Source organism: Mustelus asterias, chromosome 20 (genome assembly GCF_964213995.1).
Source record: "Mustelus asterias chromosome 20, sMusAst1.hap1.1, whole genome shotgun sequence".
Classification (NCBI taxonomy): Eukaryota; Metazoa; Chordata; class Chondrichthyes; order Carcharhiniformes; family Triakidae; genus Mustelus; species Mustelus asterias.
The window spans coordinates 45628042-45648676 of record NC_135820.1 but is presented as its reverse complement, the minus strand read 5'-3'; the positions used below and the strand labels follow the sequence as shown (position 1 = coordinate 45648676).

Sequence of the window (20635 nt, the reverse complement as noted above, 5' to 3'; positions counted from 1 at the left end):
ATGCGCATCTCCCAACCCGACATGCCAAAAAATTAGCGCGTCGCGATGGGAAAATCGGGCCCAAAGTCGGTGAACAGCTGAAGCTTCTGCAAAATGTTACTTCATTTTGATAATTCAAGTCCCTAAAAATCAAAGGAAATTAAAAAAGCAAGTCTGAAATATCAATGTAAAGCATCCTCTGAAAGCTGCGCAGATCTCTGAGGACATTACCATTAATTTACCGTCATGACAATGGGACCAAGCTTGGACTCAGAATCAAAGCAGGATCGCGAACAGGAGGAGGCCTCTGAAAAGAAAAATGAAGCAGCTGAATAACAGGACTGTGTCAAGAATTGGCAGGAAGAGAGAACATGATTGCAAATGCTTTATCACTACTTTGATGAAAGATAGGTGGAACATTCAGTGTTGGAAGCGAAAGACTGAACCGGACTATACCACTGTTATATTTATAGGCTTAGATGTAATAAATATATATCTTATAGAGTACTAATAGTGTACAAACTAGACGTTTTGAAAGATGAAGCCATCTGTTCATATTGTTGGTTCATCTTTTAAGAGGGGAGGTGTGGTGATACTGTGCTATTTTGATGTATTTTATGTTTAAGGTGAGGTTGTTTTAAGAGGCAGTGTTTTGTTGCAAGAGTTGATTTGTCTGGAAAAACATGCAGCAGATGCTAAGAATTCAGGGTGATAACTGATTTTAGCCAGGAATGTGCTACTTTGTAGAGTTAACTGACCTTTTGTTTAATTAATTTCTTCTGGGACTTTAGACTAGGTATGCAGAGTCATGTGAGCTTTGATTAGGTTGATTGACAAGGACAGAGTCTTGAGTTAATGGGAAGAGCTAAGCTTGCAGAAAAGAACAGTTTAATTTTCATTTTAAATCAAAAGAATTGCTGTCCAGAGCTGTTGGAAGAATGAAGTCTCTCTCTCTCTCTCTCTCCAGAGGCTTTCTGAGAGCTCTAAGACTGTTAAACCTATGTCACAAACAAGTACACCTGTGTTTTGCCAACTATTTTAAAGAGGCGTTTCAGTCTACAAGAGAAATATTGTTTGATTGAAACTAATAGTGATGGATTAGCAGTTTAAGTATTGTTCAATTGTTAAAAGTTAAGCTAATTCATTTGTTATAGTTAAACTGTGTTGTTAAATAAAGTCTGTTTTGATAAAAGCTCCCTAGTTCGACAGTAGAATCGCACCTGGAGTGAAACATCCTAGCATGAATGCCAAAATAGAAACATTGTTTGGGTCTACTCTGGCTTCATTATATACCTTGAAGTTTCTTATCTGGTACCCTAACGGGTTCATGTGCCCGAAAAATGAGAGAAATCTTGGCATTCAGTCTGACAATAATTTGAAGCTATTATAAGAATGCAAAATGACATCGAGGAAAGCAAATCAAATGTTGGGAAACATCAAAGGGTCCTTATTGACCACCCTTATTGAGCAATAGTGGTCACTTGGATTACTGTGTATGTTTCCTGTTACCACAGTACAGAAAGGATATTGTAGCTTTTGTAAGGATAGAGAATAACGCAATCAGAATAAAAGGATGATTGGACGATTATGAGGAGAAATTAACATAGAAAATAGAAACAGGAGTAGGCCTTTTGGCCCTTCAAACCTGATCTGCTTTTCATTTTGATCAGGCTGATCATCAAATGCAATATCCCAATCCTGTCTTCCCCCCATGGCCCTTAGTCCTTTTAGTCCCAAGAGCTATATTTCATTTTTTTCTCGAAATTGCACAACATTTTGGCCTCAACTACTTTCTGTGGTAATGAATTCCACAGATTCACCACTCTCTGGGCGAAGAAATTTCTCCTCACCTCAGTCATAAGAGGTTTACCCCTTATCCTCAAACTATGAAGTTATGTAAATTGAGCATGTTTTCACTGGAAAAGAGAAGGTTGGGATGTGATAAAAACTAATGGGGTCAGATAATGTAGACCATGGCAAGGTATTTCACTTTTACCAGAGAAGCACAACTAAAGAACACTGCGTTCACTTGAATGGGAGTAATTAACTTGGGGAAAAGGTTGTGACACCTATTTGTGGTGTTTTAACATAACCACTAAATTATAATAATACTTTCGAGCATGGTGTTGAATACATGACAGCATTCAACACCATACTCGAAAGTATACTTCATCTTAACTGGACTTTTAAAGGGTCAGTCCAAAGATGGAATTTGGAAATGATTTGCATGGTGGCGACATAGAAGCTATCTTGGGAAGCTCAAAGGCTGCATCTTGCTTTATGTATTTCTAGAGAAAATGCAGGATCTGAGAAATACTCTGCATTGGTGGTCAGAGGATGAAACCTAATGCTGCCCCAAAGTAGAGTTGCTGGCCAGTCTAATTGTCTGGCAGTTCCGTCAGTCCTGGCAGTGCCAAAGGCAAATTAGTGGGCACTAATAGAAGAAGGCCCATGGATCCCTGGGAGCGGGCAAGTCCAAGGACTTGAGCAGGGAGTGTTTGGACAGTTAGGAACAGAGATGTAGAGGAGGGGGTTTAAGGCTGTGGGCAAATGGAAAAAAGGGAGAGTTCTAACTTAGTGGGAAGGGTGAAATAACTCCTCAGAAGCCAGTGTCCCTTCACCAGATTTCCTCTATTTACAATCTCAGTTCCATTCCGAGAGTGCTTCAGATAGAAAGTCAGAATCAGGAGTGCCAGTGGATCTGACACTCCATATTTATTTACAGGTGAAGCTCTCTGATTGGGCAGGCAATTATGACCACAATCAGGGAGCTCATACTCCAAGAGGCCAACCTTATGGGCCTCATTAAAGACATTAAATCCGCCCCCCTCCCCCAAGTCCGAGGAACCTCGACAGTTCATATATCTTGTGGGTCTCTTGCAACATTTCAGCGCTGGGTCTGGATCCTCCAACTCAGCGTCCAACGTGGGAGGAGTGAATCTCACAGGCGCCCATCTCTTACAACATGAGCACTGGAGTTCTGGTTCACTCCTTTCCTCTGGTGGCAGAGAAGTAGCTGCGGCTTAGTCCGCACTGTTCATTTCAGTCTCCTAGGTCCTAACTGTGGGCGATGAAGAGGTGTAGCTGGCCGGTCTGGAAGGACTCTCCCTGGTTCTTGGTCTGCTGGGTATAGTTGACTCCACGACGAATTGTGATTTTGAGGCCCGCACCTGATCCAGATGTTTTTTTTCAGGATGGCCTCACCCACACACATTTTGTAGGATACAGGCTCCATTCTAGAGTCCACCATTCCTGCTAACATGGGGGACCGGACCATTGGCATAATTTTTCACCCAAACTTTTTCACCAGTCTCCAATTCCTGGCTACTATTGTTGTGGCCTTTGCTTTGGGCTTCTTGGTGCTTTTCAATGTACTTTTTTTCTGCTATGGCCAAGATCCTGGAGGTATATGCTTTTGGGCGTTCCTCTCCATTTGACCATCTGTACGCTAATTTGCCTGATGCAGTACAGAGATGCATCACAGGTTAGCACTAACTCTTTTCTAGGATCGTAATGTGCTAAAACATTCAACGATGACAGCTGTTGCTTTATTCTCTTAAAAGTCAAGTCTTGACAGGTGGACCATTCCCAAGCTTGACCTTTTTTTTGGCAATTATTTAGTGGAACCAAAATGGAGGTTTGGTATTAATTTTTCATAGCACATCACGAGCCTTAGAAACAACCATAACTCCTGGATAGACATGGGAGCCAGGGAATGTTTATCATCTGCACTCGATCCTTCAAAGGACCAATTTCTCCACGTTGTAGCCCAGATCATAGAATCATAGAAACCCTACAGTACAGAAAGAGGCTATTCGGCCCATCGAGTCCGCACCAACCACAATCCCACCCAGGCCCTACCCCCATATCCCTACGTATTTTACCCACTAATCCCTCTAACCTACGCATCTCAGGACACTAAGGGGCAATTTTAGCATGGCCAATCAACCTAACCCGCACATCTTTGGACTGTGGGAGGAAACCAGAGCACCCGGAGGAAATCCACGCAAACATGAGGAGAATGTGCAAACTCCACACAGACAGTGACCCAAGCCGGGAATCGAACCCAGATCCCTGGAGCTGTGAAGCAGCAGTGCTAACCACTGTGCTACTGAGCTGCCCACGGTCCTTGATACTCCAAGATAGGTCTTTGAAGTACCAGGAAAATGCATTTTTCTCTTCCTAGCCACACACTAGCCCTCAAAAAATGACGAAGAGCTTCCTCCAGGTTCTGTAGATGTTCCACCTTAGTTTAAGTTTATTTATTATTTATTACTGACACAAGTAGGCTTACATTAACACTGCATTGAAGTTACTCTGAAAATCCCCTAGTCAGCACACTTTGGCGCCTGTTCGGGTACACTGAAGGAGAGAATTTAGCATCGTCAATGCACCTAACCAGCACTTCTTTCGGACTGTCGGAAAAAACCGGAGCACTCGGCAGAAACTCACGCAGACACGGGGAGAACATGCAGACTCCACACAGACAGTGACCCAAGCCAGGAATTGAACCCGGGTCCTGGAGCTGTGAGGCAGCAGTGCTAATCACTGTGCCACCGTGCCGCCCCCTGTGATGAGAAAATCAATCAGATAAATGGCCACACGGGGTAAACCTTATAAAATGTTCTCCATTGTTTTCTGGAAGATCAAGTAGGCCAATGATACCTCAGGAGGTAACCTTGCATATTGATAGAGGCCTTCTAGAATAATGGTGGAATATTTCTGAGAATCCTCATCCCGCTGCAACTACAAATGAGCATGATTCATATTTAATTTCGAGAATTAGAGTCCCCCTGCCAAATTTGCATATAAATCCTCGATCCAAGGAACCAGATATTTGTCCACCTGTGAATAATGATTTATCTTTTGTTTAAAGTCCCTGCAAAGACAGACTGAACCGTCTGGTTTTAAAATAGACGCAAACGGTGCTGGGCATTCCGCAAACTGGACTAATTTTGATACCTTTTCATTCCAGTCTTCTAATTTCAGAGGTCAGGAGATGAGTTGCTTGGTACAGAATTCCCAGCCTCTCACCTGCTCTTGTAGCCACAGTATTTATTTAGTTGTATTCATTCATGAGATTTGGGCCTCACTGCTAGGCCAGCATTTATTCCCCATCTCTTAAAAGCCCTTGGGAAAGCTGGTCTAGTTAGGTTTCCAGCTAATGGCACACCCCAAGATGTTGATGGTGGGAGAGTTCAGTGGCAATGGCATTGAATGTCATGGGGGAATAGTAAGTTGCTCTTGTTGAAAATGGTAATTGGCTGGTCCTTGTGTGTCACAAATATTACTTGCTACTTATTAACCCTGAATGATGCCCAGACATTGCTACATGTGGCCACATTATCTGAGGGGTCACAAATATTAGTGAACATTATGCAGTCATCAGCCAACATCCCACTTCTTATGATGGAGGGAAGGTAATTGGTGAAGCAGCTGAAGATGGTTGTGCCGAGGACACTACCCTGAAAAACTCCTGCAGCAGTGTCCGGGACAGAGATAATTGACCCCCAGCAACCACTGCCATTTTCCTTTGTGTTAAATATGACTAACAAGTGAAGAGTTTCCCCCCCATCTCCAATTGAATTCAATTATACTAAGATTTCCTAACATCACACTCTGTCAAATACCGGCTTACTGTCAGGGGCAATCAATTTCATCTCACCTCTGTAATTTAGCTCTTTTGTCTCTGTTTAGGCTAAGATTTAGAGCTGAGTCAAAAAACCAATTCCCTTTTCTTCACTGCTATTTTCTGCCTGTTTATTTGAGGTAGCTGAAATCTCTCACAATTTTATGCATTGAATTTCTGTTTTTTACCATGCCATCTCATGCTGACTAAAGATGCCAGTTCCAACATAACCCTCCTCCCACACAACTATGCCAGGGTCATAGGAATGTGCAAAATTGTATAGGTATCTTTGAGCCATCTGCTCCAAGAATCAAATAATGAAGCAGAATAAGCATTTTGAGAAGCAGTTTGAGAAATCTTACATTTCTTTCACATTTGGTGGTGAGAATTTCATTTTTTCTAACACTAGTGTTCATTCACAATCTCATTAAGAAGCAAAAATATCATGCAGTGGATCATAAACATATTGAAAGGCATGTTTTCTGAGATTCTGTTTCAGGTAGGTTTTCAGTTAGTGCTGTAAAGTAAAGAAAGGTGCATCCCCAACAAACACAATGCAAAAGCAGCTCATTGCAATAATGGCACTTGTATTTGATCGAGAGAAAACTGGCAAGAAAATAGCAGAAATTAATCATCATTGATCTCTTTTTCAATTTCCACCAATTTTATTTATTTCCCCTTTCTGAAACTATTGATTTTTTACAGGGTATATTTATTTGTTAGCAGTACCCATGTTGCCTAACTGGTCTTCCATTAGATTAGTCTGTGACTGTTGGCTTACCTCTTCAAATAGCAGCCAACTGTGATCCAGTAATCGTCCAAAATCCACTCAGTCACATTGCCAACAGCTGTTCTCTGAGAATTGCATTGACCAGCTACCATTGCACAGACAGGTCATCAAACTTGGGATTTTCCTGGTATGTATGGCTCATCTATCAAGAGATAATCTTGATGAACTCTCAGGAAAGCAAGAACATGTATATTTTTCTAATTGCCTATCTATACAGAGTAATGTAACATTTGTTTTATATTTATTTATTGTTGATGTTGCCTGAAATTTTGTTGTACAGCGTAAATGCTACAAAACAAGATTTCATAAATTTCTGATTAACTGATTTCTGTTTTAAGTAAATAATAAATGTTTACAGTCCCTCTGTCCTGAGGGTTGTTAATACTTTTTATCAATTTTATCCATGATTAGGTTTTGGTTTAATTTTTATCACCTTCCCAGATGCCATCGCACTCCTGCCAGTATCATCGTTTTGGTCTATAATGTTTTTCTTAATGCTTATCACTCTGGGAATTGACAGTCAGTTTGCAATGATGGGTAAGAAAAATAATATTTCATCTTTATGAAAAAATTATATAATCAGTTTTGTGAAGTAATTTTATTTAATTGAACTACTTATTACTGCATGTATTGTCTTTAAATGTTCTCTATTAAAGTGTATGGTCCGCCTTTTAGTACCATGGTAATTATGATATTGGGAATTGAATAGATTTATCTCATCATTGAATATTGTTACATTTTGACGCTAAAAGGACAGTTGCATAGCAAGTACTGGAATATTAGGGAATTCTAGCAATAACATTACCCTCTATAACATTTAATTTGCAGAAAAATGTCTCAAAGAACTTCACAGAGAAAACATAAAAGTGAGAAGGGAGCAGCAAAAAAAGGATTTTTGAAAATGTAGAGAGGAGCATTAGGCAGTACATTTCCCGAGAACAGGAGCACACTTCTACCTTGTTTTATGTATCCAGTGCTGCTTTTGCACCGTAATTGGTGATGGAACTTCAAGTGCCTCAATTCCACCCAAGAAATTCCCCCTCCCTAAATTCTGAATGGCTGCCTTTGCTCTGCTTTTCTTTTTGGCCAAACTTCATCACCTTTACATCATGGCTCAGAATCAATTCCTCTGCCTGTTTATCTTTTCTTCTTTCCTGTCACATGCACAGTGTACCTGAAAGTACAGCACTAAATAAAACTAAGATGTTTTTGTAGTGGCCATGTTACCTCCAAGAATGTTGCAGTAGGCAGAAAGATCATTTTATGAATATTACACACCACCAACGTTTCTTCATCCAGTGATGTTGAAGAAGGTGCGAGAAAATCATTTCAAAGTGAACTATTGATAGATGTACCTGGTTCTTTGACAAGCGGAGAAAAGGCAGCCTTTCAGAATTTAGGGAGGGGGAATTTCTTGGGTGGAATTGAGACACTTGAAGGTTCCATCATCAATTATGATGCAAAAGCAGCAAAACTTCCTCAACTGGCAATTACATTTGCATCAATAATCCAGCCTTTGTGCATGGTTTTTCACCATGTTTTCTGTCGATGGCCAGTAGGCCCCATTTAGGATATCTATTTTCATAGAAATCATAAAAACCCTACAGTGCAGAAGGAGGCCATTTGGCCCATCAAGACTGCACTGACAACAATCCCACCCAGGCCCTATCCATGGATTTACTCTATTAAGCCCCCTGACACTAGGGTCAATTTAGCATGGCAAATCAACCTAACCTGCACTGTGGGAGGAAATGGGAGTACCCAGAGGAAAGCCACGCAGACACAGGAAGAAAGTGCAAACTCCACACAGACAGTGACCCGGGTCCCTGTGAGGCAGCAGTGCTAACCACTGTGTTACCGTGCCGCCTGTTTGTACTGTTTCCGATTTGCTTTTAAACAATCTTGTTGCTGCACACCGTTAAATCATAATACAGCATGAGATATTCAGAGTTTGTTCATCAGCTATTCAAAACACATACCTGACCATCATAGCCATGTCCTCATGATTAAATGTATCAACGCTTGGCATGCAGATTTATTTCTTAGAATAACTTTAGTGTTGGTGATCTTGCCTTGCCATCGCATGGCATACATATATTGCCCAATTTTCACAGACAAAAAGCAGGATCATCAGAATAGCTGCCCTGTATTATTTGAAGGTGATCTGCCAGCTGATGTTTTTATTGTCCCAGAAGAATTGTCAAAAGCTACACTAAGCTAAGCCTGAAGTGTGTGAGATCTTCGATAGTGATGACAGATGGAGTATAATCATTATTTGGGACTGGTTTGAAGTGTGCCACCTGCTTTTTAAGACTGATTGCCTTGTCAAATTGCAGGCAAACTGTTGTAAGATGGTGCATGATTGTTGCAAATCATCCTGGGAATGGATCACAAGCATAGTAATCAACAAATTATAGTTCACAAAGAAAGTTCTTCTAGCAACTTTGGTCTACCTTGTAACCTCCTGAGATTGAAGTGCTGCTCATCAAGTCATGATTCTGACCTTGACTGTGTGTAGTTGGAGAAAAAAACACTTTACAGTTAATGTGTACAGTGGATTTCCCCAGGACCCATCTGGATGTCTGCACAGTGACTGCACTCTGCTCTCTCCAAATCTTTGCAATGGCATAAATTATTTGCTATGCAGTCTTTTGCACTTTTATAGTAACAATCTATCTTCTTAATGCAGGTTAGCATGGTAACTTCGTACAATCCAGTGCAATAAGGAATGATTGAACAGAATGGATGATACTCATTGGAGTTTAGAAAAATGAGAGATGATCTAATTGAAACATACAAGATTCTGAGAGGGCTTCTGAGGAGATGCTGAGAAGATATTTCTTCTCATGGGTGAATCTAGAACTAGGGGCGCAGTTTAAAAATAAGTGGTCTCCCATTCAAAACAGATGGTGAGGAGTTTCTCCTCTGGCATTAGTCTTTGACATTCTTTTTCGCAGACAGCAGTGGAGGCTCAGTCATTAAATATATTGAAGATTGAGTGAGATTTTTGATCTACTAAGGAGTCTAGGATTATAGGGCAGAAAGAGAGTGGCGTTAAGGCCACAGTCAAATCAACCATGATCTTATTGAATGACAGAGCAGGCTCAAGGGCTCAAATGACCCACTCCAGCTCCTTTTTAAAAATTTTATGTTCTGTATTTAGAAAGATCCTACAATTACTGTTTTAAAGCCGATGGAGATATTAGATGTTTTTTGAACATGAAGTTAATATTTTGCAAACCTTTGCCTTGTAGGATAATTTTAATGCCCCAAATCACAGTTTTTTTTCGTAATACCAAATATGCAGTATAACATATTTTGCCTTCTGTATGCTTTAGTTTCTCATCAGAAAAAAAAAAGCAAGGGACTTTGAGAATGGTGGAAAATGCCACATTTATTCTGGTTTTAGCAGTAAAATCTGATTTTATTGTACCATAGAGAATTCCTGATATAAAATTGAAAGTAAAGCTTTTTTATATTCTTTCATGGAATGTGAGCGTCACTGGCCCTTGAGAAGGTGGTGGTAAGCCAGCTTCTTGAACCGCTGCAAACCTTTGGTATAGGTACAACCACAGTGCTGTTACGGAGAAAGTTTCAGAATTTTAACTGAGCAACAATGAAGAAAAAGTGATATGTTTCTTCAGCCTCCATCTCCGAGTCTGTACCTTCGCTATTCGGAGGGACCAACATGGAATCCGCTTCAAACTGAGGGCTGGCAGTGGCCATCTCCATAGCTGGTGACAGGGCAGGCTCTGGCAAGGACTCCCTGGCCCTGAAATGTTCTAAGGGCGGAGGTTAACAAAAAAAATTCTAAGTGCTGAACGAGCATGAAAACGAGAGAGAATCATGCCAATTTTTTGTTTGAGCTCCCAGTCACAATCATAAGGCACTTAATAAAAAAAAAGTCAAGATGTGATTTTCACTGGGGGGGCGGGCCAGAGCCTAACCTCGCCGGTGAAGCCGGCTGCTGAGCTCTTGGGGCACCATTGTGCGGTCACCCCGATCTCCCAGTGTACTGGGAGATCTCCTGTCACCCTTCCCCACCCCTCCACAAACATTTGGACATGCCGCCAATTGCCGTCTATGCCAGTCTTCCTCCTGGGCATTGTCCCCACTCCTGGCCCAGCCGATCAACACCCCTGCAGAGTTCCCCTCCAACCCCTCCCTCCCATCGCCGCTGCAATGTTTTCCTCCCGCCACCTCTGCAGAGTCCCCCCACCTCCCAATTCCCACTCCTACCAATTAAGCTGCCCCACCCCCTTGGTGCCTGGCGGACAGTGCCTGGGACCCAGCAGACACAGTCAGGATGGCACTGCCCAGCCCTGCCCCTGACCACCCAGGGGGCTTCACTGGCCTAAAGTCCCACCTGTGAGCCATCACATCTGATCTCCGTTGGTGGAGACATACGTGGTACTCACCAGTGAGGACCTCAACCGGGCAGGGGGTAAGTCCAAGTGAGCCCGGATGATAGCATCCAGGAGTCATTAATAACATTTAAATAATGAAATAAATATTTAAATTGGCTTTGTGCACAATCTGGGTGCAAACCCAATTTCACTGGCAAATCAGTGGCGGTAAGATTGCAAAAGGCGAAAAACTGGGTGCAATCCTGATTTTTCACCTCTCGCCTTATCTTATTGGCTCACCAGTGGGATCAGCCAGTGGGACAAGCCAGAAGATCATGGCCTAAGTGTTTCTTTAGGGTTTTACCCTGAATTTTGAGCTTGTAAGATACGGGTTCTATTTTCTCCATAATGATCCCAGGGACCCATCTGGGACCATCACTGAAGCTCCCTACATGAACCAAATGACCCATTGAGAAAGTTCTTTCTATCCTCACAGAATTTTAGTTCCTTCTTTGGTTTTCTTGTTGGGATTCCACACTCCCCGCCAAGTCTTGGAATAATAGGCTTAATCTGGTACGAAGCTGTCGTCCTATCAAAGCTCCACTGGGCAATACCTGTTGTGATCTCTGGTGTGGTCCTGTAATTGAACAAAAATCATGCCAGTTTGGTCTCCTTGGATGCTGCCGGTTGTTTCCACGTACAATTTTTGAAGGTTTGAACTGCCCGTTCTGCCAGTCCATTTGACAATGGGTGATAACGTTCAGTCTGGATGTGTCAGATACCATTGGAGAGCACAAAGTTCTGGAAATCACTGCTAGTGAAGGCTATGCTGCTATCGGAAACCAAGACTTCCGATATTCTGAGTATGCTGAAGCCTTGCTGCAATTTCTCGATCGTAGCCTGCGTAAACATAGAGCTCATGTAGTGCACCTCCACTTGGAGTGTGAATCCACCATGATTAGAAATATAGAACCCTAAAGCGGCTTGCAAAATCCACATGTGTATATGCACCCATGGCCTGCCAGGCCACAACAGTGGATGTAGAGAATCTGAAGGTGGGAGTTTTTGGTTTTCCTGGCACAGATAACATTGCTTTATCAAGTCGGTGATGTCAGAATCAAGACTGTTCACCAGACGTAACTCCTGGCCAGCATCTTCATGTTTGATTCTCTCGAGTGGCCATTATGTAGTTCCGTTAATATTGGACATCGTCCTGGGGTCGGAACAATTGCTCTAGACCCCAAAGAATGATCAACAGTTAGATTCGGATTTATTAATAAGTTCGGGTTACATTTCTCCAGAGGGTCATTTTTGGAGCCCACCATGTTAAATCATGTGCCTTAGTTTGGATAAGGTTGTGTCTTTTTGGGTCCAGGCCTTGCTGACACTGGCAAGATCTCCAAAAAGTTCAGGATCACCACAATCTCTTCTACTGCTGGTAAATGAGCTAGACTTGTAGGCAACAGGAGGCAACTCAGTGCATTCGCATTATCTACCCAAGTCCCAAGATGATGTTTCAGAATGCATTCTTCAGCCACCGATAATAGGCCTAGTGCTTAATTCAAGCAGAGATAATGGGGGGAGTTGCCTTGTCATCTTTGAAAAGGCCCAACAAGAGTTTATGATTGGTACCTATAAAAACCATAGACATATTAATGGAACTTATTCACGCCAAATATGACCACTGACCCTTCTTTCTAAATTGGAGAATATCTTTACTCTGCATCCGAAAGATCCTGGAGACACACATGATGGGTTTCTCCATCCCGCCTTTCTAGCACTAAACCAACCACTTTCAGGAAGTGTCACAGGTTAAAATAAGTTCTTTCTTAGGGTCAAAATGGACCAGTAAGTTGGATGAGAGTAACTGATGTTTGACCTTAGAAAAAGCCTCTACCTGCGGAGCTTTCCAAGACCATCTGTGGTATTTCCTTAATAGGGCGTGCAAGAGGGCCAACATTGAAGCCAAATTTAGGATAAATGTTTTGTAGTAATTGACTAACCCCAGGAAGGATTTTAACTCCATGGTGTTCCTTGGAGTCGGTGCCTCCTTAATGGCGTTTACATCATCCTCTACTAGATGTAACCCCTTGTCATCTACTCAGTAGCCTAAATAGGTTACTTTGGTCACCTGGAAAACACATTTCCCCTTCTTCAAGCAAACATCACCCTGGGGAATTGCTGCAAGACTTCTGGGTTGGCCAGGTGTTCTTGTTCTGAAGATCCCGTGATCAAGACGTCAAAGTATAGTACGACCTTGGGTAGCCCTTGAAGGATGTTCATACTCTTTGGAAAATGGGACATACCGATGAGACCCCGAAAGGCAAATGGGCATACTCGTAGAGTTCCTTATGTGTGTTGCTTATCGTATATTTCAGGGAGGACTCATCCAAGTCAAGCTGGAGATAGGCTTGGTTCATGTCAGCTTGGAGAACGTCTTGCCACCTGTCAGCTTGACTTACAGATCTTCAATCCGGGGCTTGGGTATCTAAACCTTGGAAAGTTTATAGATTCAAAGAACAAAGAACAAAGAAGAACAAAGAACAATACAGCACAGGAACAGGCCCTTCGGCCCTCCAAGCCCGCGCCGCTCCCTGGTCCAAACTAGACCATTCTTTTGTATCCCTCCATTCCCACTCCGTTCTTGTGGCTATCTAGATAAGTCTTAAACGTGCCCGCCTCCACCACCTTGCCTGGCAGCGCATTCCAGGCCCCCACTACCCTCTGTGTAAAATATGTCCTTCTGATATCTGTGTTAAACCTCCCCCCACCTTAACCTTGAACCTATGACCCCTCGTGAACGTCACCACCGACCTGGGAAAAAGCTTCCCACTGTTCACCCTATCTATGCCTTTCATAATTTTATACACCTCTATTAGGTCACCCCTCATCCTCTGTCTTTCCAGTGAGAACAATCCCAGTTTACCCAATCTCTCCTCATAACTAAACCCCTCCATACCAGGCAACATCCTGGTAAACCTCCTCTGCACTCTCTCTAAAGCCTCCACGTCCTTCTGGTAGTGTGGCGACCAGAACTGGACGCAGTATTCCAAATGCGGCCGAACCAACGTTCTATACATCTGCAACATCAGACCCCAACTTTTATACTCTGTGCCCCGTCCTATAAAGGCAAGCATGTCATATGCCTTCTTCACCACCTTCTCCACCTGTGATGTCACCTTCAAGGATCTGTGGACTTGCACACCCAGGTCCCTCTGCATATCTACACCCTTTATGGTTCTGCCATTTATCGTATAGCTCCCCCCTACATTAGCTCTACCAAAATGCATCACTTCGCATTTATCTGGATTGAACTCCATCTGCCATTTCTTTGCCCAAATTTCCAGCCTATCTATATCCATCTGTAGCCTCTAACAATGTTCCTCACTACCTGCAAGTCCAGCCAATTTCGTGTTGTCTGCAAACTTGCTGATCACCCCAGTTACACCTTCTTCCAGATCGTTTATATAAATCACACACAGCAGAGGTACCAATACAGAGCCCTGCGGAACACCACTAGTCACAGGCCTCCAGCCGGAAAAAGACCCTTCCACTACCACCCTCTGTCTTCTGTGACCAAGCCAGTTCTCCACCCATCTAGCCACCTCCCCCTTTATCCCATGAAATCCAACCTTTTGCACCAACCTACCATGAGGGACTTTGTCAAACGCTTTACTAAAGTCCATATAGACGACATCCACGGCCCTTCTCTTGTCAACCATTCTAGTCACTTCTTCAAAAAACTCCACCAGGTTAGTGAGGCATGACCTCCCTCTCACAAAACCATGCTGACTATCGTTAATGAGTTTATTCCTTTCTAAATGCGCATACATCCTATCTCTAAGAATCCTCTCCAGCAACTTCCCTACCACGGACGTCAAGCTCACCGGCCTATAATTACCCGGGTTATCCTACCTACCCTTCTTAAATAACGGGACCACATTAGCTATCCTCCAATCCTCTGGGACCTCACCTGTGTCCAGTGACGAGACAAAGATTTGTGTCAGAGGCCCAGCGATTTCATCTCTCATCTCCCTGAGCAGCCTTGGATAGATTCCATCAGGCCCTGAGGATTTGTCAGTTTTTATATTCTCTAAAAAACCTAACACTTCCTCCCTTGTAATGGAAATTTTCTCTAACGGTTCAACACTCCCCTCCACAATGGTGAACTGATTTGTCGAGTTTAAGAATGGAGACGATGGGCCTGATTTTACCATTTTCATTCTGAGTGCTGAATCTGGGCGTAATTCAGATCCAACTTGGAAATCTGCTTTCAGACGCCCCCATACGCACTTAGCCTGAAAAAAAAATTGTGGGTCCCTGTAGCGGGATCTTTCTCTTTACTCCACTTACAGGCCGGTATTTGGGGGTCTGCTGATAGCTATGAGTGTCTCTCTCTCTCTTACAGGCCTTGAAATTTCAAAGGCCGGGGAATGCTGCACTGGGGCAACTCCGCAGGAGAGAGCGCTGAACCAGGCTCACCGTTTATACCTGACCGGTAACCTGATACTTATATCACACAGCCATCCCAGAACCGCCACCAAGGCCTGAGTGATTCTCTCCCTTGTCGGTGGGATAACGGCCACCCTGCACCCACTCCACTCGAGTAGGTCTCCAAGAGAGAGAACAGAGAGACTCTGTCCTTTTTATCTCCTGACCAGCAGTCTCCCTTGAGTGAGCGGGTTCGAATCGCTCAGATCACCCTTGATTCTAGACTCCGGATTTATGGTAAGGGATATTGAAACTGTGACCTCGTCAGATTGCGGTGATGAGAGAACAAGAGGTAAGACGGACTCCAAACGAGTTTCAAAACTTACAGTGATTTATTTAACAATAGAATCAACCTCTCCAATACCCCACCACACATGAATAAAACTTATACTTTATACTATCACTACGGGATAAATGCTAACGGGTACAATGTAAAATCTTACTTTATACAGTTCAAAACAAGATTACTGAACTTTAAAATTACAATACATCACCCCTCCCCTTGCCTCAACCTCTATCCTGTCCTCGGGAGCTTCACAAGGTTGGCTGGGATACTCACAATTCTAAAAGGGTGGTGTGGTGGGCTCGAATGTCTTAGTGCAGGGTCGAAACTGGGCTGCTGTTGGTCTTCACCTCTGCACATCAGCTTGCGATTCTGGAAGAGAGCTCTGTCTTGCTTGTCTGACTCAGCTTGCGATTCTGGAAGAGAGCTTGGTCCTGCTTGACTGACTCTCAGCTTGTTTGCCTCTTCAGCTTGTCTGCCTCTGATCTTAACTTCAGCCCAATTTAACAACCAACTTCCCTGCCCCCGTAGGTGATTTTCAAGGACAATGGGCTTCCGATCACCGGCAGTCTCGGTTTTAATTGAGTCAAGTCCAAACACAAAAGGCTGGAACTGCCTTGACCCCCGTGGGTCGTTATTTAAATGTCTTCTTAATGCTCCTCCGGAGTTTACTGAACGGTATCCCATTAGTGGGATGGGTCTTCTTGTCTTCTGTGGATGGGCCGATTTCTGTGGCTATTGACTCCCTGCTGGTTCGTCTGCTGGCCTCCATCTCCCTTTGTCCATCTGATGATTATATCACTTGTGTATCTGCCTTTCTGGCCACTTGCATATTCAGGGGGCTCACACCTTTTTCTTAGCACAGTCCACAGGCAGGTTATGTTTGTCCTGCTGCCTAGGACATTCTGGAGGAGCACTGCAGTACCCCACACACAGGATGATGAGGCTCTGGGTGGTCTGTTTGCCATCATGAAAGCAAGCGCATGCCACCAGCTATACAGTGAACTGGAGCCCAAAGTAGACGGAAGGAGGAGACAACTTAGACTGCTCAACCAATTGTGATACCAGTAACTGCAACACCAATTCCCCATTCATCAAGAGCCTCACACCTTACCTTCATATTGTTACTGACATTCAGGGCACAATGTAAAGATAAAAGTCAACAAAAATAAACATTCCAAAATGAATTCATAAATAAAAGACAAATATATATTGCATTCAAATGTCACCTAATTCCCCTTGTACATTTCCTGATTACTTATCTTCCATGTTTCTTTGCCTGTCTTGGTGCTCTTAGACTATTCCAAAGGCTGAAACAAAGCTGGTGAAAAGGCTACTGACTTTCAGTTGAGAAGACTGGAGGTGGCCTTGGGGAATGGCTTCAAGCAATTCTGGACCCAGAAGGCCTGGCTCTGGAATGTATCATCTTGGTATGGGTGGCAGCAGTCTGGACTGACAAGGATCAACATGGCCACTGGTGGGAGGGTAGGATGGACATCTACAGTCAGCTTGGAAAAAGACAGCAGATTTGTGCTGCATTGCCTTTTCTACTACCTGAGTTGGTACCTCAGCAATCCCAGTAGTATGCCAGAGGATGGATTGCTGGACTATTATGACCACCTGCAAGCGCCTTTGAACACAGGTACCTGAAGCCATGATGGAAGCAAAGGATGACTGCATGATAGTAATTCTTGGATATTTGAGAGGAAGAAGGCAAAAAGGTAGGGTTCTGGTAAGGGGAATGGGAAAAGGAAGAGGTCCATGCTTACATCACCTGCAATTTCTTGGATCAGAAGATATTGTGCATGAAGGTGAAGTGGGATGTATGAAGGAGAATTGTCATCTTTCATTATTTCAGCCATAGCAGCAACAGCCACTCCAATGATGTTGAGCACCATCCTCTCCATGTGGGCTAGGACTTGCAGTTGTCCCTTTTTTTAATGTAGAACATAGAACATTACAGCGCAGTACAGGCGCTTCGGCCCTCGATGTTGCGCCAACCAGTGAAACCAATCTAAAGCCCATCTAGCCTACACTATTCCAATATCATCCATATGTTTACCCAATGACCATTTAAATGCCCTTAATGTTGGCGAGTCCACTACTGCTGCAGGCAGGGCATTCCACACCGTTACCACTCTGAGTGAAGAACCTACCTCTGACATCTGTCCTATATCTATCACCCCTCAATTTAAAGCTATGTCCCCTCATGCTAGCTATCACCATCCGAGGAAAAAGGCTCTCACTATCCACCCTATCTAATCCTCTGATCATCTTGTATGCCTCTATTAAGTCACCTCTTAACCTTCTTCTCTCTAACGAAAACAACCTCAAGTCCCTCAGCCTTTCCTCATAAGACCCTCCCACCATACCAGGCAACATCCTAGTAAATCTCCTCTGCACCCTTTCCAACGCATCCACATCCTTCCTATAATGTGGTGACCAGAACTGTACGTAATACTCCAAGTGCGGCTGCACCAGAGTTTTGTACAGCTGCAACATGACCTCCTGGCTCCAAAATTCAATCTCTCTACCAATAAAAGCTAACACTCCGTACGCCTTCTTAACAACCCTATCAACCTGGGTGCCAACTTTCAGTGATCTATGCACATGGACACCGAGATCTCTCTGTTCATCCACACTACCAAGTATCTTACCATTAGCCCAGTACTCTGTAATCCTGTTACTCCTTCCAAAGTGAATCACCTCACACTTTTCCGCATTGAACTCCATTTGCCACCTCTCAGCCCAGCTCTGCAGCTTATCGTTTCCATTAACAGGGGAGACTAGGACGCGGGGGCACAGCCTTAGAATAAAAGGGAGTCACTTTAGAACAGAGATGAGGAGAAATTTCTTCAGCCAGAGAGTGGTGGGTCTGTGGAATTCATTGCCACAGAGGGCTGTGGAGGCCGAGACGTTGAGCGTCTTCAAGACAGAAATTGATAAATTCTTGATTTCTCGAGGAATTAAGGGCTATGGGGAGAGAGCGGGTAAATGGAGTTGAAATCAACCATGATTGAATGGTGGAGTGGACTCGATGGGCCGAATGGCCTTACTTCCGCTCCTATGTCTTATGGTCTTATGGTCTTATCTATGTCCCTCTGTAACCTGCAACATCCTTCCGCACTGTCCAAAACTCCACTGACTTTAGTGTCATCCACAAATTTACTAACCCATCCTTCTACGCCCTCATCCAGGTCATTTATAAAAATGACAAACAGCAGTGGCCCCAAATCAGATCCTTGCGGTACACCTTATGTAAGAGAGAGGAAAGGCAGTTGATAAGTAAAGTACAATTGTTTCATGGTTGGATAACTTATAAGTGGCATGCTGCCTGCATCAAAAGCAAAGATGTGGAGATGCCGGCGTTGGACTGGGGTGAACACAGTAAGAGTTTTAACAACACCAGGTTAAAGTCCAACAGGTTTATTTGGTAACACTCCATCTGACGAAGGAGCAGCGCTCCGAAAGCTTATGGTATTTGCTACCAAATAAACCTGTTGGACTTTAACCTGGTGTTGTTAAAACTCTAACTGTGTCAAAAGCAAAGGCCATAGGTTTATCCCACATCAAGATGCCCAACCCCATTTTTGGGTATAATGAAATGTTGCAGCCAGCATATTTAAAAATGTATGAAATAAATGGTTACTTTAAGTTTTATAAAATTATTTCTTGGTACTTTATATCATGAAAATAAACGTAATTGCAGAGGAAACAAAATTGCAAATGCTGGGAAACTGAAATAAAATAAGAGTTGTACAACAAACACTAAGCACTCAGACAGTATCTATAGAGCAATGAATATAGCATTAACTCTTCAGGGCAATTGGCTTTTGTGACGATCGCTGTGCTTCTCCAGCATTTTCTCCTTTAGATGGCTTTTACTGAGCAAGCTGCAAAGTGCTATATTTCATAACACAGTTCATGTAGAAACAACTGACACAAGTATAAAGATATTTCATAAATATTGCTCTGATAATGGGTGCATGTGAAATTATATTGGAGTGTATAAACTTGGCATACTGCAAATTGCTGCATACCCTGATAGACATCCCAGCAATAAAAACAAAATATGCTGGAAATACACAACTAAATCTGGTTGCATTTATAAAGAGAGAGAAACACAGAGTTAACATAAGTTGAATATGATTCTTCTTCAGACCTGAAGGAGGGTACAAATTTGATCAGTTATATGCTGACAAAAGGGGAGGGAAGAACAAGAGGGAATGTCTGGGATTTGGTAGAGGGTAGGAGAGATTAAATGACAAAGCTGTCATGGGACAAAAGACAAAGCGGATGGTAATAGTTGTAGAAAAGCATTTTCCAAAAGTAAATGCCAGAATAATGAATAGCTCTGTCCAAAAGCAAAAAGATGAAAAGCAAGATTTAAATTGACACGTGGCAAAAAAAAGAGAAGCAAAATGTGAGACAGAATTCATGGTCTGAAATATTTGAACTCAAAGTTGGGTCCAGATGGCTATAAAGTGCCTAATCGGAAGATGAGATGCTGTCACTCGTGATTGCTCTGGAACATGGAACCTCTATAGCAGGCCAAGGATGGGAATAAGAGCATGTTCCAGTAACATTGGTTCATGATGTTCACTTTCAATTTTTCTATACTAATTATAAAATGTGTTCAAAACACAGGAAGAAGAGGCAGCCTCTCGAGATAAGGTGACACAACTAACACAAGGTTAAGAAGGAAGAAAAAGCAGCAAAATAGAAACAAAGACGAAAGGGCTGGGTCCACTGTTATTTGTCATTGATATTAATGATTTGGATGAGAATATAGGAGGCATAGTTAGTAAGTTTGCAGATGACTCCAAGATTGGTGGCATAGTGGACAGTGACGAAAGTTATCTCCAATTGCAACAGGATCTTGATCAATTGGGCCAATGGGCTGACGAATGGCAGATGGAGTTTAATTTAGACAAATGCGAGGTGATGCATTTTGGTAGATCGAACCAGGGCAAGACTTACTCAGTTAATGGTAGGGCGTTGGGGAGAGTTACAGAACAAAGAGATTTAGGGTACATGTTCATAGCTCCTTGAAAGTGGAGTCACAGGTGGATAGAGTGGTGAAGAAGGCATTCGGCATCCTTGGTTTCATCGGTCAG

General features: G+C 43.0%; 1 protein-coding gene across 1 annotated transcript in view; it reads left to right on the top strand.

The window, feature by feature from the left end:
• The window catches only part of LOC144508247 (sodium- and chloride-dependent neutral and basic amino acid transporter B(0+)-like), a 97395-nt gene that overhangs the window by 51144 nt on the left and 25616 nt on the right, over window positions 1–20635 (top strand). Inside the window, exon 10 of the mRNA XM_078236063.1 lies at window positions 6810–6935. Within this exon, the coding sequence (XP_078092189.1) occupies window positions 6810–6935 (126 nt within the window). The remainder of the gene's footprint in view (window positions 1–6809; window positions 6936–20635) is intronic.